At 39.7% G+C, this 17,486-nt stretch overlaps 4 protein-coding genes across 6 annotated transcripts; 2 read left to right on the top strand and 2 right to left on the bottom strand.

Moving 5' to 3' along the window:
- Positions 1 to 97: 97 nt before the first annotated feature.
- On the top strand, positions 98 to 2,987 carry LOC127375988 (uncharacterized protein C22orf15). Of its 3 annotated transcripts, none has more exons than XM_051422449.1 (6): positions 98 to 262; positions 567 to 653; positions 886 to 1,008; positions 1,635 to 1,706; positions 1,867 to 2,035; positions 2,812 to 2,987. In XM_051422449.1, exons 1-5 carry the CDS (start codon positions 238 to 240, stop codon positions 2,004 to 2,006), a joined length of 447 nt encoding a protein of 148 aa, XP_051278409.1. In that variant the 5' UTR covers positions 98 to 237; the 3' UTR covers positions 2,007 to 2,035; positions 2,812 to 2,987. The 3 variants fall into 3 exon arrangements, with proteins under 3 accessions (XP_051278409.1, XP_051278407.1, XP_051278406.1); XM_051422447.1 differs by having other exon boundaries at positions 2,796 to 2,987; XM_051422446.1 differs by lacking the exon at positions 2,812 to 2,987 and having other exon boundaries at positions 99 to 262; positions 1,867 to 2,228.
- Positions 2,988 to 3,978: 991 nt separating this feature from the next.
- On the top strand, positions 3,979 to 9,442 carry upb1 (ureidopropionase, beta). Its single transcript, XM_051421786.1, has 10 exons — positions 3,979 to 4,260; positions 5,630 to 5,801; positions 5,953 to 6,040; positions 6,115 to 6,209; positions 6,293 to 6,451; positions 6,542 to 6,711; positions 7,140 to 7,221; positions 7,611 to 7,653; positions 7,844 to 7,998; positions 8,219 to 9,442. The coding sequence occupies exons 1-10, from the start codon at positions 4,157 to 4,159 to the stop codon at positions 8,300 to 8,302; spliced, it is 1,152 nt and encodes a 383-aa protein (XP_051277746.1). The 5' UTR covers positions 3,979 to 4,156; the 3' UTR covers positions 8,303 to 9,442.
- On the bottom strand, positions 9,362 to 12,703 carry gucd1 (guanylyl cyclase domain containing 1). Its single transcript, XM_051421790.1, has 6 exons — positions 12,320 to 12,703; positions 12,113 to 12,197; positions 11,787 to 11,952; positions 11,591 to 11,682; positions 11,244 to 11,485; positions 9,362 to 10,627 (listed from the first exon to the last, which is right to left on the bottom strand). The coding sequence occupies exons 1-6, from the start codon at positions 12,324 to 12,326 to the stop codon at positions 10,536 to 10,538; spliced, it is 684 nt and encodes a 227-aa protein (XP_051277750.1). The 5' UTR covers positions 12,327 to 12,703; the 3' UTR covers positions 9,362 to 10,535.
- A 142-nt stretch (positions 12,704 to 12,845) lies between these two features.
- On the bottom strand, positions 12,846 to 17,344 carry p2rx4b (purinergic receptor P2X, ligand-gated ion channel, 4b). Its single transcript, XM_051421785.1, has 12 exons — positions 16,212 to 17,344; positions 15,892 to 16,039; positions 15,640 to 15,711; positions 14,647 to 14,719; positions 14,446 to 14,542; positions 14,273 to 14,353; positions 14,001 to 14,142; positions 13,693 to 13,829; positions 13,519 to 13,612; positions 13,353 to 13,418; positions 13,162 to 13,266; positions 12,846 to 13,004 (listed from the first exon to the last, which is right to left on the bottom strand). Exons 1-12 carry the CDS (start codon positions 16,418 to 16,420, stop codon positions 12,972 to 12,974), a joined length of 1,257 nt encoding a protein of 418 aa, XP_051277745.1. The 5' UTR covers positions 16,421 to 17,344; the 3' UTR covers positions 12,846 to 12,971.
- Positions 17,345 to 17,486: the final 142 nt, after the last annotated feature.

Raw genomic sequence — 17,486 nt, 5'->3', positions numbered from 1 at the left:
GTGTGTGTGTGTGTGTGTGTGTGTGTGTGTGTGTGTGTGTGTGTGTGTGTGTGTTTACCATCTCTACATTATGTATGCCAGTTCATGGCACACAAGGCAGACCACAACCCTGATTTAATAGCCTCTATTGTTGTACTTTGTGTCCAGTCCAAACGTGTTACTCCCTGGGCTCTTAGGAATAAACAGATACTGGTAGTGGCAGTACTGGTGGAGCTTAACTGCAGTCAGGACCTGAAAATGTTTGTCACCATCCTGTTTGGAGGTTAGTAAAGTTTCTAGATATATTTATTTCTCTTTTCAAATAGAAAATCTTAATCTGATGTTGCTGTTGATGTAGAGTAGGAATAAACCTGGTATTTGAAGTCAGATTATTTTATTTGAACTGACTGAATACATTTGCAGCATATTTTCAGAATGGTGGAATATGGTTGCTTACATTTAAGTGTGATAGTAACCTGGTTTGTTTTACAAGAATATACAAGAACAGGGGGAATAAACTTGCATTATAAAAGTTTAATGTGAAATGTATATTATTAAAAGATGTTACAAGATATTTTTTTTGACAGACAGCAGGATGGAAATGTTCAATCTCAACTGTAAACTGATAAACTTCATCCATCATTTAAAGGAGAAGTCTGGACTGGACTTTAAAGGTACTTACAAACATTACTGAAATTCCATCGACCGTTCAGGTTCCTTTATTTCCCTAGGTGGATCAACTGAATATGAATATGGCATAACTTGAATAGTAAGTCTGAGAACTTGATGCCAACTATTGACTGACAACATTTCTTTTACAAGTCACTACTGTTATCTGGTTTTGGTCAAGTACAAAACATGTTAATGTTAAGTGCTGTGTAAAAGAACTTCAAATTCTTCCTGTAGACTGTGTGGACCTGATGGACAGCAGTGGCAGAGTGATGAACCTGGAGGGGAAGCAACAAAGCTTGGTTCTGACCAGCAGCGTGCTGGCAGAGAGACAGTACTACGTCCTCCTGCGAGTATGCCGTGAGTCCATCTGGGTTTCAAAACCTCATCTGGTCACCAATCTCTGGCCTGTTTGACTGACAAAATGATCATTTTTCAATCCTAATAGACCTTTTTCACAGCAGGCATTTTGACATGAAATAGTAAGGTAAACATGGGTGTTAGCAATGATACTAATTAGGGTTCCATGTAGTGTAGCAGAGCCTATCCAGTGAGCCAACATGCATAATAGCAGCACCCTGACTGTTTGACCTGAATGTAACCTCAATTATATAGTATCATTGCTAACACATGTGTTTACCCTACTATTTCATGTCAAAATGGCTGCTGTGAAAAGTCTATTATAGTTTTAGAAAATAAGAATTTAAAAGTAGCCTCTTGTTTTAGTTGGATTGAGTGGGTGTTTTGTCTGTTAAATAAATAAATCTGTATTTTAATAATATACAATATGATATAAAAGGTTTTATAAAATGTATTACATTTTTCAGTAAGGAAACATTTATTTGGGGAATATAGGAGTTCAAACTTTTGATTTACTGCTCATAAAGGTAACAAAAACTATATTTAATTTTGTTTTATGGGAAATGTCTGCAAAGTCTTAGTGTGTCCAGCTGTTTTATTACACACTGATGTTCACTTCCCTTCAGATGATGACACTGGAGGCCGGAAATATGTGTCTCTCCTAAATAACTTCAGCCAGAGTCATCCTGAGTTAACAGGTACCATCAGCACAGGAATAAACACTTCAAAACTTAACCGTGTTGACCAACCAGTAGACTTGAAGTGAATCTCTGAGGCCTCCTGCTGGTCAAACTCATGTTTAGAATAATAGTAAAAAATGAAATTGTGACAATGAGTTTGTCACCTCTTCTGTTGTAGAGCTGCTGAGGAAGTTGTCCAACCCTGACAAGGAGCGAGACAGACAGATGAGAAGAAGACGGACACAGAGGAGCAGTCCTGCCAAACAAACCAGAAGCACAAACACCTCTGCAAATGACAAGAAACACCAAATGAGATAGTTTCTATATGAGTCATGACAGACTTTTAGGTATTATTTATTTAAATAACTTTTGTAGAAACTTGAAACAAAACCTGTTCTTAAACATGAACAGATCCTGTATTTATGCAACCAATCTGTTAACTGCATCAGATGTAGGAATTTAGCACATTTTTTTTCTGTCTTAGTCATGTAGGAGAAAATGACACAGTCTTCAATAAAATGAATGTGTAAATTCTGTGAATGTCTGACTGTGTCACACATGTCTGATTTGGTTTACTCTGTTCATAGCTTCGGTCTCACCGTTGCACAAACGAATTCAACCACAAATGTTGCAAAAACGCCACCTTCAGACTTCAGTGGAAGTCTCAATGGCAATGTTGCTCGGAAGCTTCATCTTTCTGTAACAGATAACAGCTGTGGGTGTCACTGCAGACATGATGTCACAGACCTCAGATCTTAAATAAAACAATTTCACAAAATGGTTCAATGATATGTAACATCAAGCTGACAGAGTAGAGCAACTATACGGCATGAAGATGACAAAGTTCTGCTTCAGATTTACCAAAAACTTTGGCTGAAAAAATATTTTTAAAACAGTTAAAGTAATAGCAAAAAGACAAAGGAAAATTACAACAAATTAAATAATAATAAATAAAAAATAAAATGGCATTCAATTTTAGATATATTATTGTGGCATTATGTATAACAAAGGTTGTGTTATTCTGTATTTATATAACAGATCTGTCTGTCTGTCTGTCTCTCTCTCTCTGTCTCTCTCTCTCTCTCTCACCCCAACTGGTCGAGACAGACGACCACCCACGTAGAGCCGAAGGGTCTGTCCTAGGTTTCTGCCTCTTAAAAGGACGTTTTTCCTTGCCCCCGTCGCCAAGTGCTTGCTCATGGTGGTACTGTTGGGTCTCTGTAAATAATGTTATAAAGAGTTCGGTCTAGACCTGCTCTATTTGAAAAGTGTCCTGAGATAACTTCTGTTATGAAATGGCGCTATACAAATAAAATTGAATTGAATTGAATTGAATTAGTGAGGAGTACTCACCAGCCTCCACACTGCACATTAATAACACTCTGCCAGGGAATAGACAGGGGTTTGCTGAGAGTAGTCTTGCATTATAGAATTGTTTTCTTTTTCTACTGGAGAGACACATCGCTCTTTCTGAAACAAAGAAACTCAGCTAATTTGTAATTGGACAATAAAATCCCATATTTTAATTGTCAGTGGTCCCTTTTAACCAGCCGTGTAACTCCATTTCAGTGTGAGAACCAGTGGATTCACCAGATAGTATAGAACGTGGTGCTGCTTAAATAGTTCAAATATTAATATATAAAACTGTGTTTTTAGAGCCATTCCTTGTGGGGAAACCCATTTAAGTCAGAATCAGAATTGGTTTCATTGCAAAGTAGGTTTTCACATGCAAGGAATTTGCCTTGGTATATTAATGCATAACAATAAACAGAGTATGAGAAAAAGATGAAATAGACAATAAAAAGAGACGTTGCAAAAGTGCAAGATATAATCCATCCAGATAGATTCAATGTGGGGTGGTGGGTATGAGAGATTGATTAAAATCCCCCTGAATCTTTCTTGTGATAAGATGAACCACGGCTGAATTCCTTTTAGTTGCTTTAGTTTCAGGGTCCTGACATCTCTGTATTCACACCTGTGCTTTTCAGTCAAAAATGTCTGCTGTGAAAAAGGCCAATGCATCATAATTGTAAGCTCAATAGTTTTATAAAATCTTGATCTGCATACCAAATGCGTTCTACAACTGTCAGCAAATGCAGAAAAAGGTTTCCCTCATAGAAGTAATAATAGCACAAAGATGAAAATGAATACCAGCAAACCAAAATTATACTGTTAGTACAGTGCTGCAGAGTTACTCAGGTAAGTGCTCTCCACACACACACACACACACACACACACACACACACACACACAACTGGCGGAGGGATACATAGGGTTAATTAATGACCGAACTGGACAGACAACGGCCGGTTCGTCTTCCTAAATTCCTGATTTGCGTCAGACTACGTGAAAGCACATAGGATTATATAACGACAGTAAATGATAAAACGTGCATACAGTCCGCTGCCAGCAGACACCGAGCTCTTGCTGCTGCTGCGAAGCCGCAAACCCGAAGAAAAAGCGCAGAAATGTCCGCATGTGAGTTCGAATCGCTGGAGAAGTCTCTGGAGTCCCACCTGCCAGAGGCCGAGCTCTCAGAGGTGAAACGCATTTTATTCGGGAAGGAAACAAAGTGAGTTATCGCGAGAGAAGTTGTTCAGCTGTTCATATGCTATTATTATTATGATTATTATGATTATTATTCTTTTGCAGTTTCTATTCAATCTGCTCCTGGTAAATTATTGTTCTGCTGAGCGGACTTTGGTCAGTGCTGTCTGAGCTGCAGTGTGCAACACACAACCTTAAACATGTGCAAAGACAGGATTACTCAATAAAAAGGTTCCAATTGCATGTTTGTTACATTCTTAGTATTAGTCAAGACTTCCAGTATTATATTACTCTCCACTAATACACAAGGGAGAATAAATTAGAGCTGCAACTAACTTGTTTTTATTATCGATTAATCTGCAGATAATTTTTTCGATTAATTGATTGCTTGTTTTGTGAATAGTTGAAAAAAAAAACCTGTCCCAGAATGCAAGGCGAACTGCTCAAATAGCTTGTCCAACCAACAGTCCCAAACCTAAAGATATTAATTTGACTAATTTGACAAAGAAAAACAGAAAATCTTCATATTTGAGATGCTGCAACCAGCATTTCTCCTGAAAAATGACTTAAATAAATAATAGATTATCAAAAAAGATAACTGTCGATGGACTAAATCAGTGGTTCCCAACCTTTTTCCTTCTGGGACCCCTTTTCTATCCTTTAGTAAACACACTACCCCTGACCTAGTGACCGATTCTATGGATATTTCATATTATATTCAAACTGTACAATGAACCCAAACAGTGAACTGAAGAAATTTGTGTAAAATGAGTGATTTGGATGAAATTTGAGCAGATTATTTCGAAAGAAGTATGTCTGTATTATGTATTTCCTATAGTTTTTAAGAATCATACAGACTTAATAGGCTTCTTTTTTGACAAATTCAGTGTTTTATGGTTTCTGATGCTTAGTCATTGTTCTATTAGACAATTTACTTTACATTTACTATTCTTAACAGAAGTGAACTAAATGCTGAGATATAGGCATACTATGTATAGTTTTAAAGTTTTCTAGCACGCCTTAAAATCAAGAAGGCCCTCATCGAGCTTTGGCGACCCCTAGTGGAAGTCACTGGACTAAATGATTAATCAACAAACTGCTTCACCTCTAAGACAAACTCTTATTATGAAAGTCTTGTGGTCAGTCAGTTTGAGTCCACTGTAAACTCTTGTCACAGATTCAGGATCTCTGCTCTGTGGCATTTGGACACACCGATTTGACTGTCTGAGAAGAAAATACAAAGAAAGGGAGCAAAGGTTTTGCTCACTTCTCACTGTGGAAATAAAGGCCTGAGAGACAAATGACTACAACATTGTGCTCAGTTCAATGTTCTTCCTATCCTTTGGTGTAGGTGTCACTGTGTGTGCACTGGTGAAGAATCTTCTCCGTTACAGGAAGCTGGACCTCCCGGCATGTGCTGTGGACGCTGCCTCTGAGCGCGACTTTGAGCTGAAGGGTTACAGGTTTGAAGCTGTGCAGGAACAACTGAGGCCGCCCAGAAGGATCCGCGTTGGACTCATTCAGCACCGCATAGTCCTGCCCACTGATGCCCCCATCCTGGACCAGGTGTGGACTGAGATGCATGTTACTAACCAAACAAAGAACACATGCAAACAGACCTGTGTGGTGTCAGTGGGATAGAGACTGACAGGATGCTTTGCATTTGATAGAATTAACTGCTAACGGTAAAAGTCAACTCTGGTTGTCCCCTCCACAGATCACTGCCATGCATAGCCGGGTTGGTGAGATGGTTGAAGTGGCAGCCATGTGCGGTGTAAACATCGTCTGCTTTCAGGAGACCTGGAGTGAGTGCTTTCATGAGTCAGAACTACACATAACAGCAAGAAGAATAGACTAACCTGCCTTTTGCTGTCCGCAGCCATGCCCTTTGCTTTCTGCACCCGCGAGAAAGAACCGTGGACGGAGTTTGCAGAGTCAGCTGAGGAAGGAAACACCACACGTTTCTGCCAAGAGGTGAGATACAGAAGTCTGACGCAGTGCATTGATGTCCTTTACTACAGAACACAAGGCCAATAAATCTGCAATTCTGTCTTTAGCTGGCCAAAAAATACAACATGGTAGTTGTTTCTCCAATCCTGGAGCGAGAGGAGCTGCACAGCACTCTGTGGAACACGGCAGTGGTGATCTCCAACTCTGGAAATGTGCTGGGAAAGACCAGGAAGAACCATATTCCCAGGATCGGAGACTTTAATGAGGTCAGTGTGTGTTTTCTGTTACCCTGTGTGATCCACTGCTCCTGTATGAATGTTCACTGTAATGTTCTCTGTGTTTTATTTTACACTCAGTCTACGTATTATATGGAGGGCGACACAGGCCACACAGTGTTCCAGACACAGTTTGGGAAGATAGCTGTGAATATCTGCTACGGCCGCCATCACCCTCTCAACTGGTTCATGTACAGTATGAATGGAGCTGAGATCATCTTCAACCCCTCAGCTACTGTTGGAGCTCTCAGGTGAGGGACAAAATGGAGTAACTGTTATTTCTGGCATGGCTGTCTTAACAATTGGTAGAGGCCCCTGGGCTGTAAGCTCCTGGGCTCCCTATTATATGGCCCTGTGTTTGCTGTGAGGTAATTTGATTGAACACACATTCATTTGGGAATAGGCAACATGTAATTGATATTGTCAATATTGTGCCGTAGTTGCACATAGCCTCTTAATTCCCCTCAAAAGGTTACAATTGATCAAGTTACCAGAAATCAATTGCCACATAGTGAACCTGGGGCTGTTGGTCTCTGGAGGTCTGGGGCTGTGAGGGCAGTTGCCTGCTTTGCCTGGCATCAGTGTTAATAAACCTCTAGCTGTTGTCATATACTGTACTGAAGTTGTTGTTTTGTACTGTTATATATACATCAACAATAATGTTATTTCTTCTCTACAGTGAGCCCATGTGGCCTATAGAGGCCAGGAATGCAGCGATAGCTAACCACTGTTACACTTGTGCAATCAACCGTGTTGGGACGGTGAGTCAGTCTCTGTAAGCTGCTGTCTGTCTGCAGTGTCTCTGATAAATGACAAGGAGTCCTACATTTCTGGATAAAAGGTGGTGTTTTTTAAATCTAGTTTGGTTAGAAAAGTGGCCAACCCGTAGTCTTAACACATTGGGTTTTTTGGTCAGTGCTGCAAAAAATATAGATGAAAAATGACAGCAAAGAAAGCAGGTCCCTTAAAGCATTGTATATGGTGAAATACAGATATATCACAAGCTTATTATTTTAATTTAATGAAATATGGTATCAGTAACCATTTCATCATCACTGATTACTAAACTGCACAATGTCCACACCCAACCCAAAACCTTCCACATCCCTGAAACTGACATGACCTCAGTGCATTCTTGTATTTCACACAGGAACATTTCAAAAGTGAATTCACATCTGGTGACGGAAAAAAGGGTGAGAGATTTATTTCCTAGAACTTAAATTAAATTTCTTTAACTTGTATGGTGAACTGAGTGCTGCTGAATCTAAATGTGTGTCAGTGAGTTTATTTCAAAGGATAACCTTTCTCAGTCAGTGAGTAGCTGTCACAGGCAGGGTGAATTATTCCAGTGCCACTTACAGACAGTCCTCCTGACTTTTGCAGCCCACCATGACTTTGGACACTTCTATGGATCCAGCTATGTGGCTGCTCCTGACGGCAGCCGCACCCCGGGACTATCTCGGACCCATGACGGCCTACTGGTGGTGGAAATGGATCTCAACCTGAACAGACAAATCTGTGACAAATGGAGTTTTAAGGTAAATATAACTGGGCATAGAGTGCGTGTAAGCAGTCTGCCTGGATGTCCCATCTTTACCTACTTTAAGGTGGCTTACTATTGTTTGGTCCTGCAGTGATTGTGGACACATTTGCTTAATGGGTAAAGGTTTTGGAAGCTTTGTACTCATTGTTGTAAAAAGACAATCTACTCTCCGGGACTACTGTTAATCTACCTGTTCTTTATACCTTTATTTGCAGATGACTGGGCGGTATGCTGAGTATGCAGATGAACTTACTGCGGCCGTCAGACATGACTTCAAACCCAACATAGTGAAGGAGTAAATGATAATCCTCTATAGTGCATTTAAGTATGAAATGAAACACAACAAGATCAGTCCTTTTCATTTCGTTTGACATTGTGTTTATATTCTGTCTGTCAGGTTGGTTCCATTTAGTTGTTTCTATAACTTTATCACAGACAACTCACAAAGTCAAACTGTGTTCTTTATATGTCTATAATTGATGATTTGACACAAGCCCAGATTCTTCAGTTCTGTGAAGCTAACAGTGTCCACTGCAGCCACAAGTTACAATCATGGGATAATGCTGATTGCTATAACTGCATTGTAACAGTATCACAAGTTACATAACAGTATTTATCTTGCTAACATTGGCTTTAGATTAGCCACTGTGAGCCAGAGGTCACAATTGATTAAGGGTTTTTTACTCAGTGTGCTTATGAATCTAACTTTTCAACAGCAAGAGGACAAATTAGTTTTGTCTTAAATGAACTTAGTCTTGCTTTAAGCTTAAACCTGCAGTGCAGGTTCAGTGACAGTTATCTGGATAATCTGGACTTTTTACATCAGAGATACTCCGCTTGCTTTGTCCAGGGGCCACTTTTGAAAAAGGAGGTCAGTTAATAAACAAACAGCAGAATGAGTTCAGAAATCCTCACTTTACAAATTTACTTAATGATGACCAAAAGAGATAAATTCAACAAAATGTTTATCAGACCAATGAAAATCATTTCATTATGACATATTTGTTAGATAATTGTCATTAAGTTAGTCTCATAAATTGTAAAGTGCTTTTAATATACTGTATAGAAGACTTTCATAATTAGAATATACTTTAGGAACAGTGAGTTCCTCAGCCTCAAAAAATTGAAGTACTGATGTTTATTCACAATGAATAAATAAACAGATTACCAGGATTGTACCAGCTGGCTACTATAATGACATTACCATATTAATAACTACAACAACTTAATAAACACAGGACCGAGCCCTGATTTTATTCCCTCAATGTCTGGCAAAATTCTAGTATATAATGAAGTTTAAGTTGTGAAGTGCCTCATTTAGGACTCATGTACCAGAAAAGAGAGACAAGGATGGGACATATGTTCAAATCCTTTAATCACAACATATAATAAATGCAGCTCTATGTTTAATAAAAAATAAAGTTTGCGGTTTAAAACGTGCTGTTTGTTCTTATTGAAGATTCAGAACATCAATTTCATGATAACATTTTTAATTTAAATAACATAATTATGTCTGGTTTGAAAAGCATAGTGCAAAAACGTTTACATGATACCAAAATTAACTAAATTAAACTGAAGGACAATGAGGAAATTACCTGGTATTCACTGCGTTCAACAGAGAACAAAACTGAGTCCAAATTACACCTCAGTTCTGCAACATGATCAAAACAACCCAACAATGCCTTTTTTTTAAAAATCTATCCAGCATGTTGCCATGACACCAAAACACAGATGTTGAGCTGTGTTTTTCCAGTGAGGTGAATGAAACTGGTGGATTTCAACACATCAATCCACTGTCTGTGTTCTTCTGCAGGTAGACTGAGTTCCATAGACACTATGGAGTATTGCATTGAACTAGTTTTGTTATTTGAAGCGCATGTCACACTTTAGGGCATTAATTACCTGAGACTCTCAAAACACGACAGCTTCCTGTATTCCCTGTTGACAGAATCATCATAAGAAAAAAGTGACTGAAAGGTGAGTTAGGAGGATTTTTTTAAAGGCAAGTGGAGGTGAGGCTTCTGATCAACACTGAACAGCACCAATAAATTGGATATACTAAATGTTGCATCATCAGCCCTGAATTATGTGCACACTATTTCCTGGGAATTCCTATTTATTCTATGTCGTGATTCCCACATTTCATCCGCTGTAGTCTCTCAAGTCTGGATGGCTCCAAATATATGAGCAACCGCAGTCATTAAAATTAAAAGGACACAATAAAATTCATTTGAACTATCTGCTCATCTCAAAAAGGGAGTTCAGTTTAAATTATTGGACCTCTCAGCTGTTAATCCTTCACAGGTCGTGTAGTACTGACTGTGTAAGAGGGAATGAGAGCGGTGAATCTGCAGCTAGGCGCCTTTCATGTGAGCAGCCGGGGCTTATTGGCACCGGAGAGGATGGCCCAGGGGAATCTGTGATAGCGGACAACAGGAGGAGCAACTAGTCCAACACCGTTGACCTGCAGCATCATGTCACTATAATGGTGAGCTGGGAAAGAGTGAAATTCAAATCCATCATCACTGTCCATCAACTCTCCTTAAAGACAAACAGGATATCTTCATCTGTCCCATAGCTCCGCCGAGCCTCCTCAAAGTTACTGACGCTGGTGCAGCACACCCCTGAAACACACACACACACACACACACACACACACACACACACACACGTCAGATCCAGACTGGCAGACTTGTTACAAGCAGTCAGGAGATTATAGCAGTTAAAGAATCTTCGAAATGTGTTTCTCCCACTTTTAGCTCTATGGATGGCAATGTTGATCTGTTGGTTCCCAGCTGATGAATCCTGATGACTTTGATGACTTTAGTATTATTCATATATTTTTGTTCTGTCTGACAAACAGTCCAAAAGCCAAATTGAAGTAATATAATTTACAAACATGTAAAAAAAGAGAAAAACAGTAAATCCCCACATTTGAGAAACCACAAACTACAATTTTTGACATTCTAACTTGAAAAATTACTTAGACATTAAACAAGTGTCAACAGTGTTGCCGATTATTTTAATTTTTATCAATTTATCGATTAATCCAGTTATTGTTTCAGCACCAATTTAACCTAAAAAGAAAAGTAAAATCCTTTTACATGTCAAAAAGGGAAACAAGTCCTGATGTAACTTCTGACACCATCTCTGGGCATTATATTTCCAAAACGTTCCCCCTGTAGCTCACTGATACTTAAACTGTTTTTTATTAAAATACAGTTTTACAAGATTACTCACGGTCAGAATACGCAGGGTTGTTGTAGAAAACGCAGCCAGTAGTCCTGTTGAAGCCGCACACCACCACAAAGTGACCCTGGTACTCTGGCTTCCTGCAGAAACACTTCTGGCCCACAGGCAGAAAGCAGCAGTATTTGACAGGCGAGGAGCAGAGTTCACACGTCAAGACGACGGCGTTGACCAGCACTATGGCAACGTGTCCCTGCTCCAGATGAGACTGGATTTCCTGAACTGTGACAGAACTAGGAAAAGATAAGCACCGACACATTTCAGGTGTTAGGTTTACTTTGACTGAGGCAAAAACAGGTGGCTTGTCCAAAATGAGCAAACATTAACAGAAAACTCACCATTTCTTCACCACCACACCTTTGTTATCTGCTTTAAGGAAGAGCTCATTCACTCTGTCTTCTTCTGTGTCGAAATGTTTCTTATAAAAGGACTGCAAACAATGGCAAAAGACCACAAAGACACTGTCACACACACAGAACTAAAACGATTAAAATCTGTTTGGGACAGCACTCATAGCGTAGACTCTGCAAATACCTGATTCCTAAAGCCCTTATCAACGCCCAGGGTCTGTGTGCAAAAGCAGTGTCTGATTCCTAGATGGCACATGAGGTAGGCCAGGTCAATAGTCCACACACTCTCAGTCAGCTTCAGGTCCCAGCATGCTCTCTGAAACTCTTCATCACTGACTGGATGGAGGTACCTGCAAAATAGGACAGTTAGAGACTGTAACTCCCTCAGGGGTGACTGTAGTGCACCCGTGTTAGCAAGAAGTGCCATTTCAGTATAATCTGTATGGTGAGGGCTGTTGGCTGAGTACATAATGCAAAAGGATTAACATTACTTGACTGTGAGATACTTACTTCAGGACCATCCTGGAGCAGGCTAACCCACAGTCCCAGTGGTACAGTTGCCGAATGACAGGTACATTCAGCAAGACGGCATCCTCTGAGAAAACCCGTGGTGTTATCATCATTATGGTAATACTCTTTAAAAACGGCACACTGGCGATGCTATTAAAACACAATGATGGCTGAATTCGTGTGTGTGTGTGTGAAGATGACACTCACCTGTCATTCTGCTGTATTCAGCGGCCAACTAGCTAACTCAAGACAGACTGGTTAGTGTTGTTTACAGCATTTAAGCCGGGGTTGGGTTTCCTCATCGATGCTATGTGAGGGAGACCAGCTGCCCAACTGCAACTTTAGCTGTCAGGCTAACAATATCATTAACTAGTCTGTTGGCTAATACAGAGAGGCTAGCTCCTCGACGCACACCACTGCTAGATATACAACTATTAGTTAACTAAACAAATAAGGGGAAAAAGTTAGAAAAATATATATATTTTAGCTCATTTTTGTGCCTCTGTCTAAAAGGCTCTTCTACCTCAGTTCTCTGTTGCTTGCTAGCATACTGAGGAGCTTCTTGTGTTGTGTGGGTTGTGTTGTCACTCTAAGTTATGCTGCCCCCGTGTGGTGTGGGGGAGTCATGTGTCTGTCACAACATTTACTCTCAGGCCACTGCTTTGCCTATTTTATTTGTATTGATTTATAGCATGCAGTTCAAGATTCCTAACTCAAGAGGCATTAATACTCATTCTTTACATTTACACATTTAACCAGTTTTATTGAAGAGCTCATATGATGTTGAAGATATCTGCTTTCATGTAAATGATTTTAGAGCAGATTCAGATTCCTCTGTTCACGTGTGGATGTGACCATGCTACTGGGTTCCATAGCTGGTGCCCATTGATATCTGTATTATAAAGAGAATGAAATAGGAGCCTTAATTAGCATAATTGGGAACACTTGTGTTTATCCTACTTTTTCATGTCAAAATAAATGGCTGCTGTGAAAAAGGCCTATTACTGACAGCAGTGAGGAATTTAAAATGTGAAGGATGAGTCACTTACGGGTTCAGCTTCAGCATCCTCATTCAGATATGTGACTTTGTGTCTGCTGTAAAGATCTCTTTTTTTCATGCATGTCAACATAAACCAGTCAGAAACCACCGGAACCTGAAGGAAAACACTCAAATTCTGTGTATCATTGTGTTTTCAGGGACAAAAAAAGCCTCATATTTCAACTGAACATGTGTACTCACCAAACTGAGGAATGATAATGCGGCACCCAAGTTCACTATGGTCGGTACAATTCCAAATTTTCCTGCCTGCAACATAAAACAGACCCCAGGTAATATCAAGGCGAAGAGAACACACACATTTTGCTGATTAAGTCATTTTAAATTTCAAAATTTATTCAGGCCTTACAGTTCCAAATACAATGACGTCAAACCGGATCCCGTATGCTTTGATTAGGGTTCTAGTTTCCACTCCATCGGGGGTCTTGTAGTATTTTGCAAACCTATAAGCAGTCAGTTTTTTAATATTTTTTTTCCCAGCTTAATCTGTTTATTGATAACTGTTTGCTATGAATGGTTTCACCTGAAGTTGTATCCTGGGGCCACATTATTGACAGGATTTTTGTTGTCCAGCCTGCGGAAGCTGTACTTAGGGTAACACTTCCCTGCCCACCAGTCCAGGTCACAGCTCCAGTCAATAATAATGCCAAGGATACCACCCTTTATAAACATAAAATAAAACCAACTGTGTTCAAGTGTAGACAAGTTCACACTTAAATCATGTGTGAAAGACCTGACAGCTGAAATTTAACAGAGATAATGGAGTGTGGAGGGGTAAATTATACATTAATGAACATTTTGATAGTATTGAATATTGAATTCTGTGCGTACCTTCACAGCCATGTCTTGAAAGTCCTCTCCAGCCTCTGAAACGATGTGTTTGAGGCGGAATATGGGGCAGTCAGGGTCTGTTGTACGACTGAATTCACACCTCTTCAGGTATGAGGAGTTAATATGTGGGAGTATGTTCCTTCTGGAGGAGGAAGGGAGACATACGTTTGATTTAATGGCACACAATAAAACAGCATGTTTGCATATGCTGTACTGATAAGAGCCCATGCCTCTCTCCACACATCTTTCTTTTTACATTCAGAAGCACTGACCTGTGCAAGTTGAACTTTGGGTATGTTACACTGTTCTTGATCAGCACAGTGAAGTTCTCTGCTGCAGCCAGCAGTGCTTGTCTGTGGGACAGGGAAACAGCATGCCAAGCTGCATGTACATTATACTGTAATTACTTATAAATACTATAACATTGCATATACAGTATTCTTACTCAGGCAGCTTAGTGTCTATTTCAAGAGGGCACCATGAGAGCACTTCACAGGTCCGAACAGTCGTCGAATAGTTCTCACACAGGCCCGTCAGTATACCTGAGTAAAAAATGAAAATGAATGTTTTCTGTACGGTCTCACATCATTTAAAGCTGATGTATAAAAACATATCAATCTGATGCCACCCAGTGAGGAAGGCCTACCGTTTCCTCGAGGATCACTGTATCCCTCGATACAGTCACAATCATCCACACAAGTAGTTGATGGGTTTGGGAGCTGGAGGAGAAACCAGTGTTAATCTGTTGGCTGAGGCGACCCTGTCATATAGAAACAATATGAGGTGTAACATCTGTTGACTGTTTCATCCTCAATAGTCACTAATGTTTGTGTGATGCTGCACTTTTTTTGCTAAATGGTAACATTGCATGCTAACATGCTTATGTTCAGCATGTATAACATTACCTGTTAGTGTGTTAGCATGCAAACATTTGCTAATTAGCACAAAGTACAGCTGAGGCTAATAGGGATGTCATTAGTTTTGCAGGTATTTGGTCATAAACCAAAGTATTGAACAAATTGAAACTTTGACCTCATGGTGGCACCTTCACTCAAAACCAAATATGTCAGCTTCATGGTAGGGCAAAAGTAAGGCAATCACCAAAGTCATCTTTGCCCTTTTTTCCCTTATTGTGATATTGCCATTCCTAGAGCGACACCACTTGAATGGCTAGCCAAACATTTGCTGGTTCCAACTTTTTAAGATTACTTATCAGGGGCGTCAGTCTGGGGTGTAATGGGGGACTTAGTAAGCCTATATGTGAGGAGAGCCCACAAAGACACTAGAATAAATAGCCATGGATTTGCAGAGGGGCCCATAGAGAAGGGCTTTGTAAAGGGTCCAGAATTTTGTACTACGTCCCTGCTACTTATCATCCTAATTCTGATTTGTTTGGATGTTGTACTGTTGGTTACAAGCAATCTAAAGACTTGGCCTTGGGCTCTTTAAACTTGTGATAGACATTTAAGAAATGTGTTTCTCACATATTAGACTAAATTAGTATCAATTCTTTGGGACAATAATAATTAAAATAATCATTAGGACGTGCAACCTTGAAAATCAACAAACAATGTTCACCCTAAAACTGTGTGAGCAGGAATATCTCAGGAGGTCACAACACGTAGCATCAATCACTCACCTCAGGACATCGGGACTGAGTTTGAAGGGGGGTAACAACCATATTCGTTAACACAAAGAATGAATGATCACCCTGTTAGACATAAGAGAAGCACAGATATCACAAGGAAAATAAATTATGTTACAGTAGAGCAAACTGTAGAACAGTTGGAACTCAACATACCATATTATATACGTTGGTAATTACTTAAGATGGAGGGTGGTCATTAGGTTTGTGATTCTGTAATAAAGATGAAATAATATATTTAAATACCTGAGGTGGGATAACATAATCAGCCACATCCCAAAATCGGGGGTCCATGTCAGATGTATTGGTAAAGGCAAAACCTTTCACTTTGGTGGTGACGGTACTGATGACAGAGTCCGTCTCCTGGTAGGCCTTCTGCACCACACACACATACCTGCAGGTTTACAGCAGAATGATACTTTAACAATGCAATCAAATCGTAACAAATCAACAGGTAGCTCGCTACAACAGCATTTCAGGAATCTTTATAGCTTGATATCCACATTTCCACATCCACAACACAGTGTTCCACATATATTCCCACATCAAAGCTTTTGGTTACTTACCCCACCACATACAGCACCACCAGAAGCTGGGTGAACCTGAAGACACATCCTACCCGTATGCTTGGAATAACCAGTGTTTTTGGTGTTTCATAATCAAACACATAATGCAGACAGCTCTGGCAGCAGCCTGCAGTCTTGCTCATGGCTGCACCACACACACACACACAAACACACCAGTGATGGACTGTGCAATAATGATGAGTGGACATACAGTAGCTACTCTTATTCAAATCATTGCATTCAAATCACTTTCACATCACTTTCACTGCACAGACTCGTCTCTGGCCTCAGTACGTTCTACCTGTAGCGGACTTATAGTTGGTTTAATTAAACAGTACAGACGGGACAATACAACTGTCTACATTTTCTGATCATACTAAAGTTGGTGAGTCAGAGGTGATTCAGTGCAGCACTGTTACATAAAATAAGAACCTAAAGTTACATGTAACAATCAAAGAAGGAAGAGTGGAATTGGCAAGTAATAACTGTAAATGTATATGTATAAATGTCATATCACTTTGATATTACAATGTTTAGACACGTCAAGGTTTATTCCTGTGGCTTGTATTTTAACATTGATATTTCTACTACATTTGTTTTGTAATTTTCATGTATGTATATAAGTAGCTAATAACATTTCAAATTTTTCAGGAGGAGGAGGAGGAGGAGGAGGAGGATATGGTGATACAGTGAACCAGCTCTGCCTGCCTCTCAGCTGTTACAGGCACTGATGCCAGGCTGGTACTGCTGTTCCCATACTCTTACTTCAGTGTAACCCACCACATAACTTCATCATGTGACACTTCCTATGAAACAAACAATTTAATGATTTCATATGTATGAACGGTGCATGACAGGAAGGTAAAGCTGTCACTTTAAACATGCAAAAAGTGCCCTGCTGTGTTCTCCTCCAGTAATCTATTCACTGGTCTGAAGATACTCAAACTGCAGCAAACACTGACACTTTGTCAAAACTCGCCACACATTTACATGCCACTTCCAGATACTCACACTGCACACTCTAACTGATTAAAAGGCTAGTAAAACTGAACACTGAGGAAGGCAGCAGTTCAAACATTCGTGCTGGTTGTTTTTCTATATTGTAAATGAGTATCTACACGAGAACTCAGTTGTGTCAATTTTATTATCACATTGGAATTTTGTTTTTCAACGTGTCAACATCAGGAATATTATAATTTATATTTCGGATGCACCTTATTTCCGTAAATGTTGAATTGTAATCAGATGAATGGTGGTGTGTAACAATAGAGACTC

Source organism: Dicentrarchus labrax, unplaced genomic scaffold (assembly GCF_905237075.1).
Source record: "Dicentrarchus labrax unplaced genomic scaffold, dlabrax2021, whole genome shotgun sequence".
Taxonomy (NCBI): domain Eukaryota; kingdom Metazoa; phylum Chordata; class Actinopteri; family Moronidae; genus Dicentrarchus; species Dicentrarchus labrax.
The sequence above is the reverse complement of the archived record's forward strand: the minus strand, read 5'-3'. Positions and strand labels throughout refer to the sequence as shown.